The sequence below is a fragment of the Lepidochelys kempii genome, chromosome 3, assembly GCF_965140285.1.
Source record: "Lepidochelys kempii isolate rLepKem1 chromosome 3, rLepKem1.hap1, whole genome shotgun sequence".
NCBI lineage: Eukaryota > Metazoa > Chordata > Testudines > Cheloniidae > Lepidochelys > Lepidochelys kempii.
The window spans coordinates 12,907,547-12,931,249 of record NC_136382.1 but is presented as its reverse complement, the minus strand read 5'-3'; the positions used below and the strand labels follow the sequence as shown (position 1 = coordinate 12,931,249).

General features: G+C 44.2%; 1 protein-coding gene across 21 annotated transcripts in view; it reads right to left on the bottom strand.

Annotated features, from left to right (window-relative positions):
- PKHD1 (PKHD1 ciliary IPT domain containing fibrocystin/polyductin) overlaps positions 1-23,703 on the bottom strand; it is a 466,962-nt gene that overhangs the window by 359,553 nt on the left and 83,706 nt on the right. For all 21 annotated transcript variants that reach the window (XR_012157891.2, XR_012157890.2, XR_012157896.2 and 18 more), the window contains 3 exons: positions 23,359-23,502; positions 10,511-10,724; positions 5,280-5,430 (listed from right to left, as the gene is read on the bottom strand). Coding sequence is in view for 16 of the 21 variants with exons in the window: in XM_073335719.2 (XP_073191820.1) it covers positions 5,280-5,430; positions 10,511-10,724; positions 23,359-23,502 (509 nt within the window). In the remaining 5 variants the exon portion in view is untranslated. The remainder of the gene's footprint in view (positions 1-5,279; positions 5,431-10,510; positions 10,725-23,358; positions 23,503-23,703) is intronic.

Sequence of the window (23,703 nt, the reverse complement as noted above, 5' to 3'; positions counted from 1 at the left end):
GGCAGGGTGTTGGGGTGCAGGGTTTGGGAAGGGGGTTCTGAGCCAGGCCAGGGGGTCAGAGTGTGGGCTCCAGCCGGGCAGTGCTTACTTCAGGCGGCTCCCGGTCGGCGGCACCATGGGGCTAAGGCAGGCTCCCTGCCTGCCCTGGCTCTGTTCTGCTCCTGGAAGCAGCCAGCATGTCCAGACGCTAGGCAAAGGTGCAGCCAGGCAGCTCTGCTGGGTGCGTGCTGCCCACACCCATAGGTGGTACCCCCACAGCTCCCATTGGCCACAGTTCCCAGCCAATGGGAGCTGAACAGCTGGCACTCTGGGCGGGGGCAGCACACGGAGCTTCCCTGGCCGCCCCTGCGCCTAGGGGCTGGACATGCCGGCCGCTTCCGGGAGCAGCATGGAGCCAGGGCAGGCAGGGAGCCTCCCTTAGCACCACTGCACCACCAACCAGACTTTTAACGGCTCGGTCAGCAGTGCTGACCAGAGCCACCCGGATCTCTTTTCAACCGGGCATTCTGGTCAAAAACCGGACGCCTGGCAACCCTACGCACTAAACAAGTGACAGGCCCAGCAGAGGTGAGTGAACAACAGCACCAGAGATGGGGAGCTGTAGGGAACGGGCAGGGAGGTCAGAGACACACAATAAGGGAACGAGAGAGAACCACAGAGAGCCAGCAAAGGCAAGTGAGTGGAGTAACTCGCCACCACACAGTCCTGAGATCAGCTGCACAGGGAGCCATGAACAGCTTCAGCTTGGGGTGTTCCTGGCACCCCCTGAGCCAGGGAGAAGGTGGCAAGTACTGTGGGGTAACTGCAGTTGGTTGTACGGAAGATTTTCCGGTTCAGTCCTGGGGCAAAGCCCTGTATGAGCAATGCACAGCCCAGATGACGGTAGCCCTGCCTCGCAGCAGGCAGAGCAGTGCGGAGCTCAGAGGTCCTACCCTTGACTACCGCTTCCCTGGTGCATTCACCTGCTTTGGAGATGGGTCTCTTTCATTCACTCAAGCATACTGGGGAGCAGCATCTAGTGACCTTTCAAACCAGGGTCTCTGTAGGAGAAGACTTGGGGCTTGCACAAAAAGAGGAAAGGGGGCTCAAAACACTGCTATGATCATTTGTGTGGAAATCTGAGTGAAGCCATAACCAGGTGGGCAGGGCATTATTCCTATCAGATACCCTTCTGGAACCATCAAACCAAAGAGCCAAGTTTCACCACCCCACAAAAGAGACACTTACTGTTAAAAGTGTTTTTGTATGTGTGTACTCATCTAGAGTAAATACTTTATCATGTCTGTCCATCTGGGTGTGGGAAGTAGTGTAAGGATTGCTTCAGTATATTTTACCATCTTTCAACTGCTTAGTATATTTTGAAACCTGCTAAGTTTTCTCCCATTTTTAGGCTGTTCCTGAGAAAGATAAATCTGTTTTGTTCGATTTGATGTTTTGCATGTGCACCCTTTTTAACAATTTAATTCAGTATAAAGTTACTACTCCAGTTAGGGATATGTTACTTATTGGGAGTCTGTCTAGTAGTGAGTAGGAGCGCTCCACCTCACAGATAGATCTGACACAGTTAAGAGGAGTAACTGGGGAGGAGGTACCGTGAAGAGAGCGCCAAGTGATTTGGAAGCTTCTTCGTCATAGTTTCCATTGTTCAGGCTCAGTCCTGGGATCTCACGAGCAGCGGTGAGGTCCCTCAGGAGGGAGGATAGTTGGGTTGCAGCCTTAAACCCAACCCCAGAGTATTCTGGAGACCCAGTAGGCAGGGGCCTGCAGGTGTAGTCTCACTAGGTAGATCAGGGGAAGAAAGTCCTTTGGAGTTACTATCCCAACCTGTCCTACAGGCAGGGAACTAAACCTAGCCTGTTCCTCTGGGTAATGCTGGGAGCAGGGAGACACAGGTTGTGTCTCATGCCACCAAGATAAGTTAGGGTGGATCAGGGTCCCATTTAAAATACCCCTGCCCCTAACCCCATTACACTTGGAATGCTCCTTTTGAGCTGATCAGTAGGAACTCCATCCAAGACTACATCAAATCCCTCTTCAAGGCCATCCCTGCTGTGACACCTACACGGAGTCAACCAATCAATGACTGTTTTGCTTATGCATCAGTAGAACGGGTAGGAAAACGCTGAAGCTTTTTCCAGGAAGGATGCCTGATATTTTTCTCCCAGCTTCATGCAGGATCAGCTGATTTAATTTACCAATAATTTTACAAATCTCTCCTGCACTTACATTGCCCCCATCACCATAATAGCAGAGCACATCACCATCTTTAACGTAGTTCACCTTGCAATGCCCCTGTAAGACAGGGTGCTGGGCAATGCTATTATCCCCATTTTAAAAATGGGAAACTGAGGCATAGAAAGGCTAAGCAACTTACCCAAGGCACAGGAGATCTGTGGCAAAGCAGGGACTTGAATGCAAATCTTTTAAGCTTGTACCCTAACCACTAGATGATCTTTCCTCGCTAAAGAGATATTTGGAGCCAACATGAACTACCAAATTGTTTAACAGCTACCCCTGCAACCTCATGACCTTATTTTTATTGCCCTCCTTCTCCTCCCTGCCTCTGTTTGTCACGCTTATTCGTTGCATCTTGCCTCATATTAAATTCTAAGTTCTTTGGAGCAGGGACTGTCTCCTACTGTGTGTCTGCCGAGCACGCAGCACAATGGGGCCCTGTTCACAACTGGGGCATCTAGGTATTCCCCACAATATAAATAAGATAATTGTTATAAAGGGCCAGATACTCAGCTGGAGTACATCAGCAGACCATGAAGTCAGTAGAGCTACACAGATTTCCAGCAGCTGAGGATCAGCCCCAACATCTGCTAAGTGTTTTGAGATCCTCAATTGAAAGGTGCAATGGAAGCGTAAGGTCTTACTATAAAGCGGCAAAGTCCTGTTACTGCTATGGTATGTTGTGCTGCTTGTTAATAGTGCCATTATCCAAATACACAGGATGCTGTTAATGCATTTTACTGTCTGGTATTGAAGCTGGGGACCATTATTTCCAGTGGAAAGGCAAGGCCAGTTCACATGACATGATTTAAACCTCTATCATGAAGCATGCATAAGCTGCAGTGGGTCATAAATCTTAACAGGATGCTGTCAACTAGAAAAGGACCAAAATTAAAACCATTTATCTGAACTCCCTCCCCCCCCATCACCCCACGAATTTGGGGGAGATTGATAAAATGAAGCTTACTTCCAAAACACCACTGGATTCATTAAGCAGAACCAAAACCCAAGCATTCTTGTTTCTGCACATCTCCCCCCTCGGTTTGTTCAAGCCACCCAGGACTTCATGATTTTCACTATGCTGCACAGCACAGCCACTTGCGGTGACAGAACTTGGATCCTCCTCTTGCTCCCAAAGCACAGGCCTCAAGCACTCCAGTTAAAGAACCTTCTGTTCTCAGTGTTGGGACTACAGAGTCTATGACACACAGTTGAGTGCATCATGGAGCAGGTGTGATGCCATCCAGTAGCCCCCAGTAGCTCACATACACCGTAGCCTGTGCTTTATGATACACTTGGGAATGAGTTCTGCATTTCATTTAGGGGAGGGGAAAAAAAAAACAAATAAAAAGAGTAGCAGCCACGTGGACAACCATTGGTTTGAAGAGGTCACCCTGCTGGCCCCACAGCAGTGCTGACCTAAAATGGTTTCCCTTAGCTGTGCAAGCTACTGATATTATGATTAGTCAGGCTGATTAACAGCCGAGGAAGTAAACAGAACGACAAAAAGGGGGAGTCATCCTGGCCCTCGCAAAGGGCTAGATGCCCAGGGAAACATGGTTGCCAACATGAAAGTGGACATCATCAATAGGGACAGAAAGGTTTTATGTAGCCTTCTAGAGGCCAACACTATGGGCCTCGACTGAGTCTTAAAACAATGAGCAATAACAAAATTAAAATGTTTTAAGGGAGTGAAAAGTAACAATATCACTTTAAGAGATTCAGCTGTAGTAATAACCCTTGCACCCTTCATCCAAAAGAGCATTACAAACAGGCCAAATTCAGAGAATTTTGACCCAATAAGGACTTCAGAATTTGGTTCTATATACATACAGGAATCAGTAGGCCATGGCAGTGCAGCTCCTTCTGGGGTGGAGGATGGCACAATGCATAATGATAGGGAGGTGGAAATCTCAGCCAAGGACGCCAGGGTTAAAAGTTACCACAAAAATCTTTAATATCAGCTCAGAGCAAACAGGACCTCTGTTTTCTAGGTCTCATCCATGCTCAGTAGATTACATGATACTCTGTTTATCTGAGGATTTATGAAGCATAAAAGGCACAGCTGATGTTGCTGAGTGGATTGAGGGGTCTGCCTCCTCTCACACCAGTTTTTACATGGCTATAACTCAACCGACTCCAAAAGACTTACTCCTGTATTACACCAGCGCACATGCAAAGTGAATCAGATCAATGTGTTGCAAACATGCTTACACAGCTCTGCCATTCCCACCATCATGAGAACAGCAGCTTTGAACACAGCCTGACACCCCCATACAGTCTGTTTGGGAAATTACGAGCAAATAACATTCAGGGTGAGGGTGAGGAGACATTTTACATTTACCAAACTCTCCACTCTCCACCTGCACTTCAGCAGCTATGATGAATTTGTTTCATCTATAGTGTTCTCTACCACTTCACACCCTTGAGATTTTGAAGGGAGATCAAGAAAGTGCCTCACAGGTTTGCAAAATTAAAATTGAGAGAGTTTTTAAAAAGGGCAGAAGGGATAAATTTTGTTCCCTGATTAGGACACTCTCCCTCCCTCTCTCTCTCTCTCTCTCTCTCTCTCTCATACACACCGACCCATCTTTCAAATAGTAAACGGGTACAAACAAATGCAGCAAAAGAGATTATTTGGGCCGAACCACTGCTTAGTGTTCAGGCTCTAAAGGAAACTTAGAACTCGTCTCCTGAGCTGGGATCATTGACAAAGGGACGTAGATAAGGGGAAAACTACATTAGGAACAGAACTGGCATTTATACATAGAAAGAGAGTCTTAAAAAAAAAAAAGACAAGCTATAAAGGAAGTTAAAGGAAACAAGGCAGCCCTCATTTATATTTGATCAATATGTGATTAACCATAGTTAACCATTAATTCATCTGCTGTGCATTAGAACTGCTATTCAAAGTTGGAGAGCATTTAATATTATATATTGCCACTGCTCAGCCTAAATTGTTTTTCCCCCCTTTAAATGTACACAATATTACAAATTTAATTTTAAGCTGTTTGAATCAGTCTGTAAAAAAGATTTGATTATACCTGAGTGTTCTGGCCCCAGTTTTTCCATATCTCAGTAATCTTGGCGGTAATTGGCTGATTAGCTCCCTCACACTCCATCTCTGCCTCAGTTTCCATGGTAATGTTACAGGAGCTATTATAGATGAGAACTTCATCTCTTTCCACTTTAGGGCTGAAACGAGAAGGGAGGTTAAATGGGGTGTCATCAATCTTAATGAAATGCAATTATTTTTACTCTTATTAATCATTGCAAGCCATTAGCTTGTGGCAACTCCTGCCCACCATTTGTCAAACTTTGCAAATTTCTGTAATTTTGTTTCCATTCTTTTATTGTTTATTTGTTTCCCCCCACCCTTTATCTGCAAACCCTCCTGATGACAATACATGCAGTAAAGATCTCTCAGTGATGCCTTTCAGCTTCACAAAACAGTTATAAATGCTAGCAAATGCTCTTCCAGGACCAAGGGAAGGAGGTAAGTGCAGACAAGGACTGAGAGAATCAAAGATGGAAGCATACACCGAGTAGGGTTTGTCTGAATTCCCCCACCCCCCTTTCTTATTCACACTTAGCAATGGGGAATGAATAACTTGCTACTCCCTTAGGGCAAGCGGAGAAATTGGAAAACCACACAACTGGCTAACTGGTCCCTAATTCCAACTGTGAAAAAATGAGCTCATTTAGGGTTCCAATTCCTGCTCCCCAGCTGATTGCAATGATGCTTTGTTGCTAGCACTGGAACATTAACTTAGTAAATTAATTAAACTTACTTAACAGCCCAGACTAAGCAGATTCGATATATGTGTCAGTTATACGAAGACACTTGCTCCAAAGGCTTCTGTCACACAGAGAGAAGAAGGAGCAGCAAAGGTAATAGGTAAAGCGTGTTCTTACTGGGTCTTGCTGCTGACAGCTGCTCACTTTGGTAGCTTTTACTATGGGGAGCTGTGAGTGTCTGACCCAAAGTCCCTTGAAGTCAATGGAAAGCCTCCCAGTTCACTTAACTGAGCTCTGGATGCGGCCCAGGAAGCAGACGTCCCATTTTCATGTCTGGCTGTAATTTGCATTCCTTTCCACAACTCTCCCCACTTTCCCAGCCTTCTCTCCCAAAAAATTCAGTGACAGTGTTTGTGGATTTGTGCGTGAATTTAGATCTGATTTCAGAAAAATGAAGTCCCCAATTTATCCACAAACCCATCCCAATACAGGCAGCAGCACTAATCAACCTCAACTCAAAGGCAGCCTATTTCAGGTACCGTACCTATTCCAGAGAAGACAACTCAGTCTCTGGGCCTGATTCTCCACCCCCTTTCACCTTGTGCAGTCATTTACACCCGCTCAAAAATGCTTACCACTCTGAATTGGTCATATCATAACCGATTGTACACAGCTATAAATGGTGACACAAGGTACAAAAAAATGGCAAATCAAGCCTGCTAAGTCAATTCAGTCTATTTGGCAGTGGTTTTTGCGATGTGGGTATCTACTCCCTGGGAATTTGGATGGAGACAACCAAACTCTTTTCTCGTATCTAATTCAGAAATAACAGGTAAGGGTTTAAGCTGATGTAACTTACAGGATGGGGGGCTAAAAAGAGATGAGCTACTACATTGTTCTACGATGCACCTAGGGCCAGATTGACAAAAGTGCCAAAGTGGGTTAGTGGCTTACTCCAAGTGAAATCAACCCATCTGAAAATCTGGCCCTTCACTGGCTTGGGAGTACCCTGATCCCAACCAATTGATGAATCTGCAGTTTTCAAACCATGCCATAGTGCAAGGAGACATCAGCTATGGCAGGGGTTTGGGGGATGTTTGTTTTATTGCCATTTTTAGCACAATAGGTGGTATATTAAATACAGAGCATGTTACCTCCAACCGTTTTTGTTATCGGAGCCATTTTAACAATGATTTTGTATTTATTTAAATAAATAAATCTTTCCCTCCACCACATCAACAACACAAAGTCAGTCTTAAGGAACAGCATTAGCTTTTTGATAGCAACAGTTTGAGAGCTATTCTTGTCCTGTACAGTAATCCAGTGGGCTGGGGGTATCTTTCAAGACTGCATCATAATTTCTGCTGCAAGGAAAAACTGTATCCTTTAAATTGCCAATATTTTTATGGGGAGATGTCTATATCCAATGCTATAAACAAAGTAAGGTCTTGATCCAGCTTGCATGGAAGTCAATGGGGCTCTCGCAAGAGACATGAATGGGAGTTTAATCTGATTTTACATTGGGAATTAATTTATGGGTAATGGACACACTCTGTATAGTCCTGGGTTAACCACAACGGTAACAGTTACTTCATTTCTGAGCACCTCACTGCTGGACAATGATTAACGAAGTGGAGAGCTTAAAGAAGTGCAACAAAAATAATCAGAGCTGGAGGGACAAACTGAAAGTTAAGGGTCACATCTTGATCCCACTGACATCAATTGCAAAACTTGCATTCTGGTCAATGAAAGCTGGATTTGGCACTAAGAGTTAAAACACACATAGGTCGGACAGTCCTCATGGTTACACTAGTGTAAGTCAGGAGTAAGTTCATTGAAGCCAGTGTGAAACTGGGGTTTGAAAAGAATCAATCACTAGAGGAAGACAACAATTAGAGCTGGAGAGGAAATGGCTATCAAGTCCCACAAACATTTTCACAATTTTGAATATTTTTCTCATCCTGAATCTGGATAAAAAGTCAAAATACTGAACACTTTCACAAACAGATAATTGGGGGGGGGGAGAGAACAGATAAGGTCAATCAAAATTTTTGGTTCATTAATTTCAGAAGCTTTTCTTTCAAATTGTGACCTTTTTATTTATAACCTTTTTTTAAAGTATAAATTAAAGTTGAGAGACAAAGTCATTTTGAACAGGAAAATGAAACTCTTGTTTTGAAAATGTTGAAATGGGTCATTTCAACAAATTGCAATTTTGGAATTGGGAGATTCTCCATAACAGACCCTTTCCCACACATAATTTCGGGTTCCACAAATTAGCATTTTCCAACAAGCCAAGTTTTGTCAGGAAACACTCAACCAGCTCGAATAACAAATCTATAATATTGGAAGAGTGTAAGTGTAACCCACACATCTCCTGGGTGTGGTTTTCTGTCCCATTTAGTGGCACTGAGACCACTTGGAGAGAGAGATTGAGTCTGTTCTGCAGCCTCAGCTAATAGCCAGCTGGCTTTTAGCTCATCAAGTAGAGGCTCATATATTTAGCTCCAGAGGCCCCAGGTTCAATCCCACCCAACAACAACTGGAGTCTGTCAGCATTACAAGTGGAGGCTCATCCAGGATTTCAACTGGGAAGTCTCTGAAGCTCAGTACATGCTTCCTCAACTACAGGAAGTATGTAACCCACACACCTTCTGGGTGTGGTGTTCTGTCCCATCAGGTGGCACCAAGACCACTTAAAGAGAGAGATTGAGTCAGCTCTACAGCCTTAGCTAACAGCTCATGCATTTAGCTCCAGAGGCCCCAGGTTTGATCCTGCCCACGGACGACTGGGATTGTCAGTGTTATATAAGCACCAAATGGAGAGAGGAACTATTTAGCATAGTAAACAGGGATGTGAACTTGCAGCAATGGGATGAAACGAAGGCTTGGTCTACACTACAAAGTTAGGCTGGCTTAACTAAATCACTCCAGGCTGTGAAAAAATTCACCCTCTGTGCGATGCAGTTAAGCTGACTTCAGCGGTGACATAGACACTGCTGGGTCGATGGAGATGGAAATAAAGGTAGCCCCACCTTTTGGGACATTTATAACTAGACTAGACAAAGCATGCCATAAAAGAACTATATGAGTTGGCAGGGAGAGAGACTGGATGACCTCAAAGGTCTTTTCTCCCTTTCTGTATTCTATGAGCCAAACACTGAAGCCCTGACTAAGGACCTGATTCTCCAGTGCCTTGTGTGGGCAAACCCACTAAAGTAGGGATGGTAGGCTTGATTCTTCTCTGATGTCACTGTAAACCAGGCATAGAGCCATTGGAGCATTCACATTGATGGAATTACCCAGGTGCAGACCAGCTATAAGGGAGAGAAGAATCAGGACCCTATGTATTTATTTTTGTCTGTTAAGCGTCTAGAATAATCTCGTGCTATGTAAATCAGAAATAATAAAAACAATGGCACTGATCCTCAGCTGGTGTAAATGAGTAATAGCTCCAGGATCTGCCCCAAGAAATCTGATTCTCTTCTGACCGCACTGACTTTATACAAATGTAAATCAACTGACTCCAGGGAAGTTACTCTGATTTATACTGATGTGAGCAAGAGGAGACTCAAAGCCCAGAAACCTCAAACCAGGCTAGTTTCATGTGGTTTTCGGGTTTTGGAAAAACATTTGCACAATGGCAGTCTTGTCCTCCTTGTTAAATACATACTGTAATGCCTGCTGCTCTCACCACAGGGTTTAAGTAACTCCCATTGATTAACTTGTATCTCGCAACAGGAGAACATGGGGCCAGATCTTCAGCTGGTGTAAATCAGCATAGAGCCTCTGAAATCAGTGGAGTGATGCCAATTTACATCAGCTGAGAGTTTGGCCCATACTTTACAGAAAATCTTGGGCCAATAACCTGGTTATGTTCTGTTTATCTATTTGGTTAGGAAGGAGGACTTAAAAAAAAAACAAATGGGAAAGTTTCACTCTTATTCTTTTCTGTCCACCACTCCCAACCCCCACCACAACCTTATAGGACTAAATTATTTGCAGGTGTAAACTGGCATAGTTCCATTAACGTCAATGGAGTAGTTCCAATTTACACCCGCAAATTTGGCCCATGGTTTCCAAAGTCTAAAGCTACAGTAACTGTCTGTGCACCCTTGTTGAGTAAACAGCATACAGCCTGCCAGATCCTCTGTGACTTTTTACCCATGAATCTCTTTGGAGAGGTGAAGGGGGGAAAAAATCCCTTCTGGTTTTCATAATGACTAATCTTTTCCCCCTTGGCATTCGCCAGATGTTGCTTTGGATCAGAAGATAAATATTAAAATCTAAAGAGGAACAAAGCAGGCTGTTTACTAGATGGATTTTCTGAGGTCTCTTGAATGCTTTAAAAGATGTGGGGGGCAGATGCTTTGATATGCACGCTGAATGGATTTCACAACCCAGTGGAACACACCAACCTAGGAAATAGAAATCCACTTTCTCCATAGCCCAACTCTGCAAACAAACACTAAGTGTCTTCTGGGAGACACTGAGCAGCATCAGGCCCGCACTGCTGTGGGATAGAGTCAGGGCTAACCTGAAAAAGAGGCCAGCAAAAAGCGGCTGGGATGAGTTGACTTTTGTCTTGTTCTCCAGCCGAGAGTCATCGTCACACAGGTATATGTAAGGCCTGGCTCCTGTTAGGCTGTACGCTCCTGCTGTGATATGGACATCGCACTGAATGTATGCGGCCCCAGCTCCTCTGCAATCTTCTGAAGGATGGGTCAGGCCACAGAGAACAGCCAAGGACGCTGAAAAGACAGAAGGAAAAAAACACTCACCCACATAAGCATTGGCACTGATGCAAGTTAGAACCATATGCTGCCACTGAAGTCAATGGGAGTTTTGCTGTTGCCTTCCATGGCAGAAGGGTCATGATTATTTTCCCAACCTAACCCTTTGGGAACCACAACCCTCCATCCTCATGATCAATATGATCTATTTATTACTCTGCACGTTGGGTTTGATCTCTTATCTATGTGGATAATTATGATCCTTTGTGCAGTATCTATCCAGATGCTCTTTAGAATAAAGTGACCCCTTGTGGGAGACAAAAGCAAGCCAGTGATTAGCTAAGGGAACAGGCGCAACTGCTGCCTGTAGGAGATGGGCCATTGTTCGCTTGCTTCAGCACAGCAGTACAGTATGTGCTCAGATCCTTGATTGTTCCCTTTCAGCTGAACAATCTCGACACTATTGTTCCCGTGGCTGGATCTGCACTTCATGAAGAGAGCGTTGTGCTCAACACACTGGGGGTCTGAGTGGGCTAATGCAATTAGCCTTTCACCATTTGGAGACCTAGGTTCACATTGGGGAAAGCTGTTGGGATGGAAAGCACAAACTGACTGTGAACCTTTCACCAGGAAATGTTGGCTGGTGATAAAGTTCATTGCAGATTTGAAGCTCAGCCCTGGTTCAGTGAAAGCATCAACAAAGCTTTGCAGGCTTTTCAAAGGAATGGATTTGCAGTGGATTTGGAGCTTTTGCTTGGAATCTGTTTGAAACTTGAGGCTTTACATGACTTTAACTCAATGGGTTTGGGAGGTTTATTAATTTGCTTTAAGAGGTTGGTTGGTTTGTTTTTTAAAGGATGGGTTTTGTGAGCTGAAAGTCAGGTGGAAAAAGGTTTATGGGCCTACAGGAATAGAAACCAGAGAACAAAATTCATTCGAAACCCTGAGGGTTTCATATAGCTCTGGGAGGATCTTCACCTGGCTAGCGCTCATCAAACAATGAATAGCTTAAAGGAATGATGGTCTTGTGCCAGTGATTGTTGTATGTATTTCTATGGCCCTAAGAAATCCTCATCAGGGATCAGGACCAGAGCTGGTTGGGAATTTTTGAATGAAACTTTTTTGTTGTTAAAAATGCCGATTTGTTGAAAGTGAAAATTTTCACGTGAAAGGGCCAGTTTTGACAAATTTCTTGAGTTGAAAAACATGTTGAAAAAAAAATTTCCAAGTTGTCCCCTTCTGGTGTTTTCAAAACAAAAAAATTGTTCAAAAGGACTTTTCAGTACAAAATGTAAGCTAATTGTACTACAAATAATTATTTTAATTAAAAATGGTTGAAAGTGGACCATTTTGAAATATCAAAACACAAACACTTGATTGACCCCCCAGAAAATTCAGATTGTAAATTCGCAAATGTTTTTGAAATTTTGACTTTTTAATCCAGAGTTGGGATGAGAAAAATTTCTAAAATCTGAAAAACATTCATGAGACAGGAAAAGCATTTTCTGCCCAGCTCTAGGCAGGATACCATTGTTCTAGGACCAGTTCAAACACATATAAACTAAGCAATCCCTGCCTCAGAGTTTATCACAACCCAGGCATAAAACAAGAGACAACAGGTAGATAAAAGCATTGCCAGCAGATTGAGGGAAGTGATTAGTCCCCTCTATTCGGCACTGGTGAGGCCACATCTGGAGTGTTGAGTCCAGTTTTGGGGGCCTCACACTACAGAAAGAATATGGACAAATTGGAGTGTCCAGCGGAGGGCAACGAAAATTATTAGGGGGCTGGGGCATATGATTTACTAGCTGAAGGGGGGTTCCAAAGAGGATGTAGCTAGGCTGTTCTCAGTGGTGGCAGATGACAGAACAAGGAGTAATGGTCTCAAGTTGCAGTGGGGCAGGTCTAGGTTGGATATTAGGAAAAACTATTTCACTAGGAGGGTGGTGAAGCACTGGAATGGGTTACCTAGGGAGGTGGTGTAATCTCCATCCTTAGAGGTTTTTAAGGCCCAGCTTGACAAAGCCCTGGCTGGGATGATTTAGTTGGGGTTGGTCCTGCTTTGAGCAGGCGGTTGGACTAGATGACCTCCTGAGGTCTCTTCCAGCCTTAAGCTTCTATGATTCTATGAAGACAGAGCATAAGGTAGCAATGAGAAAATACTGATCAGCATAAGGAGCAGTGGTCAAAGCACACCAGCTGCATAACCATTGTTGACGTTTTTTCAGACGTCATGGCAGAGGAGAGTTTTCAGGAAGGATTTTAGGAAGAACAGTGAGGTGGCTTTGCAGACTTTACACAGAAATCTTCCCACAGGTGAAAGGCAGCATGGTAGAAAGCACAAAGATGCTTGTTTAAAAATGTACTAATGGGTGATGGTCATTGGCAGAGTAATGAAGTGGAGATGAGAGTAATCAATGTCTTGATACTGTTTGAGAGACGATGGGTAGTGTGGGGGAAAAATCGTAAGGAAGGGTTGCAGACCAAGCTGGATGAGCAAGCACCTCAAACAGGTGAGTAAGAGAAAGCAGAAACCTTACAAGGAATGGAAGATGGGAGGGATCAGCAAGGAGAGTTCCCTCTTGGAGGTCACAAAGCGTACAGTAGGGATAAAGTCAGAACTGCCAAAAGCCAAGCTAAGTTGGACCTTGCAAAGGGAATTAAAACCAACAGTAAAAGGTTCTATAGCCATATAAATAAGAAGAAAACAAGGAAAAAAAGAAGTGGGACCACTAAGCACTGAGGATGGAGTGGAGAATAAACATAATGTAGGCATGTCCCAACATCTAAACAAATACTTTACCTCCGTTTTTAGTTGCTTATGAGTAGTGGCAGGATGGCTAATGGCAACAAGGATATGGAGGCAGAAATTACCATATGTGAGGTGGAAGTCGAAGTCAAACTCAAACACAAGCTTAATAGGACTAAATCAGGGCTCCGGATAATCTCCATCCAAGATTATCAAAGAAACTGGCACATGAAATTGCAAGCCCAATAGCAAGGGTTTTTTAAATGAATCTGTAAACTGAGGGGTTGTACCTATGACTGGAGAATTGTTAATATAGTTCTTCCTTTTAAGAAAGGGGGGGAAAGTGATCCAGGAAACTACAGGCCTGTTATATGCAAGGTCTTGGAACAAACTTTGAAAGAGAAAGTAGTTAAGGACATAAAGGTGAACGGTAATTGGGATAAAATACAACATAGTTTTACAAAAGGTAGATCACGTCAGACCAGCCTGATCCCCTTCTTTGAGGGGAACGGTGAACCATGGCCACTGGGAGCTGCAGGGGACCGTGCCTGCAGATGGTCAACATAAACAAAATGTCTCATGGCCTGCCAGTGAATTACCCTGATGGGCTGCCTGCCGGAGGTTGCCGACCCCTGCTCTGGACAGACGAGCGTGTTTGAGGGTGAAGCAAGAACAAGAGCTAGCACTGGTTCCTGAAACCTCAAAATTTTCAACAATCCCCATTGAAGCATTCTAGGAAGGCAATGACAGGTCCTGGCTCAGGGGGTGTTGTGGCTGATTGGGCCCGAAGCACATTGTTCTCTGCACAGAGCTGATGGACTTGCTCCTGCAGTCCCGGATTCTCAGCAACCAGCTATGCTGTTTTATGCTTTGTTGTGTTTTGATCATCTGCCCTACAAGATATCACTCCAACACAGGGTTAATTTACAAACTAGTTTTATTGTGGCTGCTTACAATATGGCTTCTTCAGCCTCATGGCCTGTCAGACAGTTACCCAGGAGGTGTCACTTTCAAGCAATTCCCCTCAGGAAACACTATTCTGCATGAGAGTGTCTGCGAGCACTTTCATATTGTTACGTCCCTTCTCTTTTAAAGAAAATTGTCAAACGCCCCAGGAATAACTGATAAGGTAATCTAATGTATTCCTTTCAGATGCTGGTCATACTTGCAGTTATTGTGTTCACCACCTTAACCATTTGTCTAGCTATATCATGTACAATTTGGAAGTCCATCACACAAAATCCCTCAGATAAGCAGGTATTTTAACAATACACTCTCCTCTAGTACAATATGGTTCAATAGTGCCTCCCTGGTGCTGTTTTCCTCCAGTCTGGTCAATCACAGTCTCTATGTTTGGTGTTGCTGGAGTCTCCATCAAAACACCCTCTTCCTCCTGTCTTTCCTCTGGTATGCCCCAACATTGCCCGCTTCTAACAGCTCTAGCTTGGGATCCTCCTGCTGTAGAACCCTAAGATGTGTGTTGTTCAGACTGTCCTTAGAGGTTTGTTTTATTTTCCTAGTTTTGCGTCACTATCTATTCATTGTCCATTTGTACACGATATGATTGTTGGTTTCCTAGTTGCACCACTGTAGCTTTGTGTCACAGCTTAGTCTGTTTTGTTAATGGTTGTATATGTACTTTGTCACCCGGCTCCAGATCTGGCAGACCTCTTGCAGATCTGTTGTAGTAACACATTTGTCTTTTCTGTTGGTTTTTCTGTAGTTCACCATGTGAAGCACCTGCATACCCTGGCTCTAACAACCTTCTGCTTCTTGGCAACAGTATCTTCATTCTCTGGCTCATCAGTCTTTGGGCCAGATTAGAATGTAGGCCTTTTGGAGGGAGTAATTCCTGTGATCTAGTCGTATTAAGTATGGGTTAGCCTCTGCAGCTTTTGCTTTTTTCCAGTTTCGTAGCAGTTTTTATGGCTGATTCCACTTGGCTATTGCTTCGAGGAGACCCTGCTGAAGATGTTATGTGATCAAAATCCCAATCCTTATTGAACTTCCAGAATTCTCCTGAAACAAACTGTGATCCATTATCGGAACACACAATTTCCAGTTTCCCACACCATGCAAAGTGTGCTTTTATCCTCCATATGACTATTCTGGATCCCATGTCTGGTAAAAAGCCTATATCCTAGAAACTGGAAAAATAGTCTACAATTATTGTGTATCCTTTGTCTTCAAAGGTAAACAAATCCACTCCCACCTTTGCCCAGGGTCTTCTAGAATTTCATGTTGCCACAGAGTTTCTTTCAGTTGATGGTCTTCCCAAGATCTCCGTACATCATACTTTTTCATGAACGTTCATAATTGCTCATTCATTCTTGGCCAGCATATAGTCTCCTAAAGGATGACCCAACACTCTCACAAATCTTGGGAGACAGGCCAGTCCTTGCCTACAGACAGCCCCGCAACCTGAAGCAAATACTCACCAACGACCACATACCACACAACAGAACCACTAACCCAGGAACTTATCCTTGCAACAAAGCCCGTTGCCAACTGTGCCCACATATCTATTCAGGGGACACCATCACAGGGCCTAATAACATCAGCCACACTATCAGAGGCTCGTTCACCTGCACATCCACCAATGTGATATATGCCATCATGTGCCAGCAATGCCCCTCTGCCATGTACATTGGTCAAACTGGACAGTCTCTACGTAAAAGAATAAATGGACACAAATCAGATGTCAAGAATTATAACATTCATAAACCAGTCGGAGAACACTTCAATCTCTCTGGTCACGCGATCACAGACATGAAGCTCGCTATCTTAAAACAAAAAAACTTCAAATCCAGACTCCAGCGAGAAACTGCTGAATTGGAATTCATTTGCAAATTGGATACTATTAATTTAGGCTTAAATAGAGACTTGGAGTGGCTAAGTCATTATGCAAGGTAGCCTGTTTCCTCTTGTTTTTTCCTACCCCCCCCCCCAGATGTTCTGGTTTAACTTGGATTTTAACTTGAAGAGTGGTCAGTTTGGATGAGCTATTACCAGCAGGAGAGTGAGTTTGTGTGTGTATGGGGGTGGGGGGGATGTGAGAACCTGGATTTGTGCAGGAAATAGCCCAGCTTGATTGTCATGCACATTGTGTAAAGAGTTGTCACTTTGGATGGGCTATCACCAGCAGGAGAGTGAATTTGTGTGGGGGGGTGGAGGGTGAGAAAACCTGGATTTGTGCTGGAAATCACTTTAGATAAGCTATTACCAGCAGGACAGTGGGGTGGGAATAGGTATTGTTTCATATTCTCTGTGTATATATAAAGCCTGCTGCAGTTTCCACGATATGCATCTGAGGAAGTGAGCTGTAGCTCACGAAAGCTTATGCTCTAATAAATTGGTTAGTCTCTAAGGTGCCACAAGTCCTCCTTTTCTTTTTGCGAATACAGACTAACACGGCTGTTACTCTGAAACATATAGTCTCTCTGGCTCGCCTTAAGCAACCATGAATTCCCAGATCCGATGAATGAACTTGGTACATATTCCAGCAGCTTTTAGGAATGAGATTAACTGCTCTTTCTCCCCCAAAACATAGTGCCATTCTGTGCACATAACATTCTTGCAGATAAGAGATGAGTTATCTCTTTAGGTGCTTGGTCTTTTGTTGCTGGCCATCCTTGAAGGATCATGAGTTTCAATGTCTGAAGCATTCTTTCTTGCTCTGTACCTCTCTCAACCTTTTGTGCAAGATATGTAAGTACTGTACTATATTTATTGTCTCCACCTCAGCCTCTATGGATTCCTCCTTCTAGGGCTCTGCCAGATATGCACAGCTCAAGGGGTCCACCAACACCAAGTCTCTGTCTGTGCAGTACTGCAGTCACATCATCAACCACTGTAAGTGCTTTGGTGCATTGAGCAATGGCTTTCTCCAAACACTTTTGAGAGGTTTATGGTCAGATTGTATCTCCACAGTGTGATCATAAATGTATTGGTGAATTTTTTCCATTCCAAAGAGTATTGTTAACAACTTTTCCAATATGAGCAGAGCCCTTCTCTGTCATGGACAATGCACTGCTGCAAATAGAACAGATTGTCCCCCTTGCAGCATGGTATCTCCTGGGCCCGACTTGGATGTGTCATACTGTAGCATCAGGGGTTCATCTGTGTTGTAATATTTCAAAATGGGAACCTTCCCAATTATCTTTTACTTACTTACTTGACAATAATCTTTTTGACCCGTCCACTCCTATGAGGTGTCTCAATGTATCAGCTGTCTCAGGATCTCACAAATCTCGACAGATGGTTGAAAAGCTTTCCCAAATAGCTGACCATTCCCAGGAGTTTTTGGACTCCTTTAACATCACTGGGTCTTGGCATTTCTCTAATTGCCCTTATTTTCTCTGGGTCTACTTTCAGGCCTTTGGAGGCCAACAAATGTTCAATGTATGACACCTCAGTTACTCTCAATTTGAGACTGTCCAAGTTCAATTTAATATTGTTTTCTCTGCATCTCTGTAAAAAAAAAATGTAGCAATGTGTAGTCCTGATCTTATTGAGCTTGTTCTGGATCATCATCCTCTCTCACTATCAACACAACTGCTATTGTCCAGGTTCCCATCAAGCCCTCCAATACTTGGGTCAGACTGCTCTGGAATACCTCTGATGCCGAACTGATTCCCATTGGCATCCTTAATCATCAGTATCTCCCAAGTGGAGTTGCACAAGTTGTCAAGTAACTGGATTTTTCATCCAGTTTAATGTGCCAGAATCCATGTTTCATATCGCATTCTGTAAGAAGTCTCGCTTTAGACAGATCTGTTAATATGTCCTCAATTGTAGGCAGGGGGGAATGGCTCCATTTCAAAGCTTTGGTTAAAGTCTTTGGGTCTATGCATATTCTCAGCTTTTCAGATGGCTTTCTTACCACCACAAGACTGCTTTTCCAGTTTGTGCTCTTCTCTACAGGATGAATAATTCCACAGTTCTGTAAGCTCTACAGTTTGTCTTTCAGTGGCTGTAGTAATGCAATGGGTACTTTCCCTTTTTTGGCAATTTAACTGGCTTCACACTGGTGTCAATCTATGTTTTATAAACACTATCTAACTGTCCATCTCCCTGAAACGTATCTTGATACACCCTCTGTATCATCTCCTACTCCAAGGTAATATCATCCAAGGTATCTTAGTCATCTTGCTATCCACTTTTATTATGTTCTGGAACTGTACTTTTATCCAGTTCCTGGCTTAGACAGTCTTGCTGCCCAGTAGCAATACTGCTGTCTCATCACCTGTGACCACAAAGTCCAGTCTGTATTTTTTTTCTTTGGATTTCCTAATTTAATTTTACATTTCCCCAATGGGTTTTAATGTGATCTGGTTGTACATTGTTAACAGCTGGTTGGTCTCTTCCAACCATATGTCTGAGTTCACCAGACTGTGGCACGAGTTGTAACATTATCCCAATCAATCTAATTGAAATTGTATCACTTTCCTCCCAAATAACCTGGCTGCATACAACTGTTTCTGGTGCTTACGAGGGTCTTCTTGCACTGTGTTTACCATCTGTTTGGTCACTCATACAATGTCCTCATACTCTGTTGCTCTCTTTAGTTACTGTGTGTACCTTGAATTTGTTTTTCTTCTCTTTGGGAAAGAAACCCACTTGGCTGCAAAATGATTAAATTTTTCAGAGAGATGGCATTTTTTCCCCACAAGCTAGACACTTTTCTTTCTGTCTTTCATGTTTTCTCCCACAGTATTGGCACGTGTCTGTAGCATTGTCATCTACTGATGTTGCATCTGGTTTTGATTTCCCTTTCTGATGTATTGTGTGGACAAAACTTTCCCGCAAAGTCAAGTCAGCTTCCCTCAGCAACCGCTCTCATACTTGTGAGTCTCATATCTGGTCACACTATCCAGTCTCTTCTCAATGAAGCTTTAATATTTCCAAAACTGCATCTGGCTGCTAGCACTTTTAAATCAGTGCTTTATCTATCTATATCTTCTCCAGCTGCTTGATCCCAAGTCAAGAAATGATACTTTTCCACCATTTCATTCTTCCTGGGGTTAGAGAGAGTACCAAAACAGCCCGTTATTGCTTTTTAGGTGTGCGGAGCTCAGGAAATTTCCACGCAGAGTCTCACTGACCTCTTTCCTTTTTTCTCCAATCAGGTAACGAAACAGTTTTATTTTCACAGCATCTTCATCATCTTCCAGTGAGGTTAAATTCCTCTTTCCAGCTCTTCCACACCTGAGTGAAATTCTTTGCTTGCAGGTTTAATGTCCCCAGAGTCTTCAGACCCTCCATTTTTCTGTTATCAGCTGTGTCTTATAAAGCAAACTGTGTACTCACAGAAGTATTCTGCCCTCTGCAGTGCTGCTCTGAAGGGCCTCCCCACTGTCTAGGACTTGATTACCCCTGCCACCATGTTTTAGGCTTTGTGGTGTCCAGATCATCTGCTATATAAGATCTCACTCTGACATGGGGTTAATTAAACTCAGCTTCTCCAGCCTACTGGCTTCTCAGACAGTTCATTTTCAACTGTAGGCTGCACAAACGTGTCTGCTAGCATGATAAACTTACTCCTGCAGTGCCCGATTCTTGACAATCAGCTGCGAAATCTGTGCTGCATGGCTTGGTTATCCATCTGGAGGGGCTTAATGGCTCATGCAGAGCCAGCACTCCTTGGCATAAAGAGCCAGACCTGCTCAGAGAGGTTGGTTGTCCAAGCAAATTGCCATGCACTGGGATGTAGGGGGTCAGTCCCAGTGGTCAGAGCAGTGGTGGTCAGATGTAGTCACCAGATCAGGAGTCAGAGCCAGAGACGGAGCCAGGCCAAAGGTTGGAACTGGAGACAGTAGCCGGGGGGTGGGGGTGGGGGCACAGAAGCAGGGATCTGTAACAAGGCAGGAAGGCAGGAACCAGGCAAAGATCAAGAATCAGGTGAGAGGGCAAGGTCTCATGTAGCACTCAGCTAGAGATTCACCTAGTTGCTCCAAGAACTTCCTGTGCCTCCTTCTGGCTTAAAGAGCGAGACCGAGCCAATCAGAGAGGCCGGGCCTCTCCTCCAATTAGGAGCTTTGTGGTCCATGCTTCTGGTGCGCTGGGACCCACCAGTCCACATTCCCTGCTGGTACCAGCAGTCCGAGGACTGCCTGGGGACCCATCAACCCACATTCAAGACCCATGATCTCTCACAAATAAGTACCTTAGATAGATAAGATTTGAGAACTTCAATAGCTCAGTCATAGGTGAGAGGTTTATTGCAGGAGTGGGTGGGTGAGATTCGGTGGCCTGCATTGTGCAGGAGGTCAGACTAGATGATCATAATGGTCCCTTCTGACCTTAATATCTATGAGTCTATAAGCAGCAAGAAAAATATTAAAAATAAAATGAAACTCACATGCCATGACTTAAAAAAAAATATTTGCAGTTGGTGGAATCATTCAAAGGCACTTTTTTGTGTTTGTGCAGTCTACATAAAAATACATGAAGGGGAGGTATTTCTGCAGCAGGATGTGATGTAACAGAGGAATACATCCACTTCCCCAGTCCCAGGCACAGAGCACAGCCAGGAAACATCAAACATGCTTCTAATCTGCATGCACGTGCCTCTGTACTGAAGTGTAGCAAAGGCCCCAAAATCATGTCCCCTAGGCCTCTGTACACAGCTTGTCTCTCTGTACCACTGCAGTGGTTAGGAACCTCTCTGCTGAGCGAATGAGGCTAGCAAAAGGGAACTCTGCATGTCAACAGCTCACTGGTCTAGCTGGTAGAGGCCAGCCAGCACATCACAGATGTAAAACTCCCAGAGAACAGCACAAAGTAAACGGCAGATGTGAGGCTAGATTAAAAAGATCTTTGGCAGGCCAATTATTATCTAAAAATATAACCTGCAAATAGAATTCTAATGAAAATATGAATATCAAGCTATTTTACCATTTGTGGTATGTTTGCGAGAGATGAACGCATTTGAGTTTGTGTCTACAAACATTTATATATTTATGTTTATGTGCCTATACCAGCATTGCAAATATCTACTTGCCCCTAAACTAGCGTGAGTTTGTTTTTTAGTTTGTTTCTTGACCAGAAAAAACAAATATTTTTCTAAGTGTAACAGATCATCACTGGTAGAGGGTAGGTGAGAGAGAGAGAAAGAGAGAAGTTAGCCTTCTCAACAACATATTGGGTAGGATATGAAATAAATATCGTCATTCAGGAAGAGCCAAGCAATAAACAAGGAAAGGTCTTATTTGTCTGTTTAGTGGGAAGTGCAACCTACCCAACTCAATTCCCCAAACTAAATGATGAAGAAACTCTTTGATACAGTCACTTGCTGACATCTAGTGCCCATTTGAAGTATTGTCTGGACAAGCATATTCTCTCCACCTCAGCCATGGTCCAAAGCACAATAAATTTAGAAACACCATTCTCCATGTTTTCACAGAATAAAATACAATAAAATGATTGAGACTATTTCTTTTTCTTAAATAACCAGTCTCCCCCTTCCCTCATTCAAGCACTGAGTCTTTTAACATGAGATATTCCAGTTCCCAGGACAGAGCTTAAAGGACAGTTCCTATGACTGTTCCCAAATCCTGTTTAAATAAGTGATTATTTACAGTATCTCAGGTTCATCCCACCCACATTCAAACACACACAGTTTTGGTTTGGTTTGTATTTTGAGATTGCTTATAGAGAAACCCAGAGGATGAGGCAAAGTGGGACAAGTGGGAATTCCACAGGTTGGTAGTCACAGATATTCTCATAGCATCACCCCATAGGGTGGGAGGGATTTACAGATCCATGGAGGAGCAGAGGCCATGGACTTTTGACCTCAGGAAGGTCTGTAGAATTTAAAGAAATATTACATGTAACCCACACACCTCCTGAGTGTGGTGTTCTATCCCCTCTAGTGGCTCCTAGACCACTTAGAGATTAATGAGTCTGCTACGGCCTTAGCTAAGGGCCATGTGCCTTTTAGCTCATGCAGTAGAGGCTCATTCATTTAGCTCCAGAGGTCCCAGGTTCAATCTCACGCCCCGATGACCAGGGTCTGTCAGTGTTACAAGTCAGGGCTTGCCCAAGATATCAACTAGAAAGTCTCTGAAGCTTCGGACACACTTCCTCAGCTAGGAAAAGTATGTAACCCACACACATCCTGGGTGTGGTGCTCTGTCCCCTCTCGTAGCACAGAGAGCACTTAGAGATTATGTAGTCTGCTACAGCCTTAGCTAAGAGCCATGTGGCATTTAGCTCCAGAGGTCCCAGGTTCGAACCTGCCCACCAACGATCGGGGTCTGTCCATGTTACATACAGATCTCATGGTACTCACTTAGCCCCTCCAACCTACTCTTTGGGCTACCCTTAGAGTAGTTTGGGGGTACTTACATTGTAAGCCGCTCGGGGCAGGACCATCTCTTTGTCATATGTTTGTAGACTGCCTAGCACAATGGGGCCCTGGCCTGTAGAAGCTACTGCAGTGCCAGTAATAATACCCTGCATGCCATAGTCTCCTCCCACCCCGTTCCCTACCTCCTGCCACAGAGAAAAGGAAGGTGCAGGTGCTTCTGCTGGCTTGTTCCCAGGGGAATGATGCTGCAGAGACAGGCTGTCATCCAGCCACATACCATCTCTTATCACATCTCCCACACACACAAAGCTGGGAGCATGTGGTGTTTCCAGAGAGGGCCTGACCCAAGCCCACTGACATCAATAGAAAGACTCCCATGGACATCAGTGGGATTTTGGAGGAGGGTCAGGATGCGGTGGCCACTGCCATGTTGGCTCCTCTCCCTTCTCCATGGCACTTTTTGAGCCATCAGAGGTGCCCCTGCCTCTCCTAATTCACGCTGGGATTTTTTGCAATGGGAATCCAGGACATTTGTTTGAGGTCGGGGATAGATTTTAGGCGGGTTCATTATCGAGCCCAACATGGTAACTGACCGTCCAAGCGTGGGGCAAGGCAGCTCACATAGGTTGTCGTGGTGTCACCTCGCATTTCACAGGGAGCGCCACAGATGGTCACGGAGGTGTTTCCTGGGGCAAACCCAGTGCCGTGCATGCACATTGCCCCTCCACCCAGGCCACCTAGGAAGAGAATAGAGAAAGGGATTGAAAACAGAGCTTCATGACTGGCCATTAACGAGACCAGCTTGGAACTGCAGCCTCAATTTACAAGGGCTTCAAAATCTGCCTTTACACTCTGCATTATGGGTAAGGGAAAGGCCATCACAGATGTGCCTCAGTTATCCACAACTAATACTTGGAGCCCGATCATCTCTGGCCACT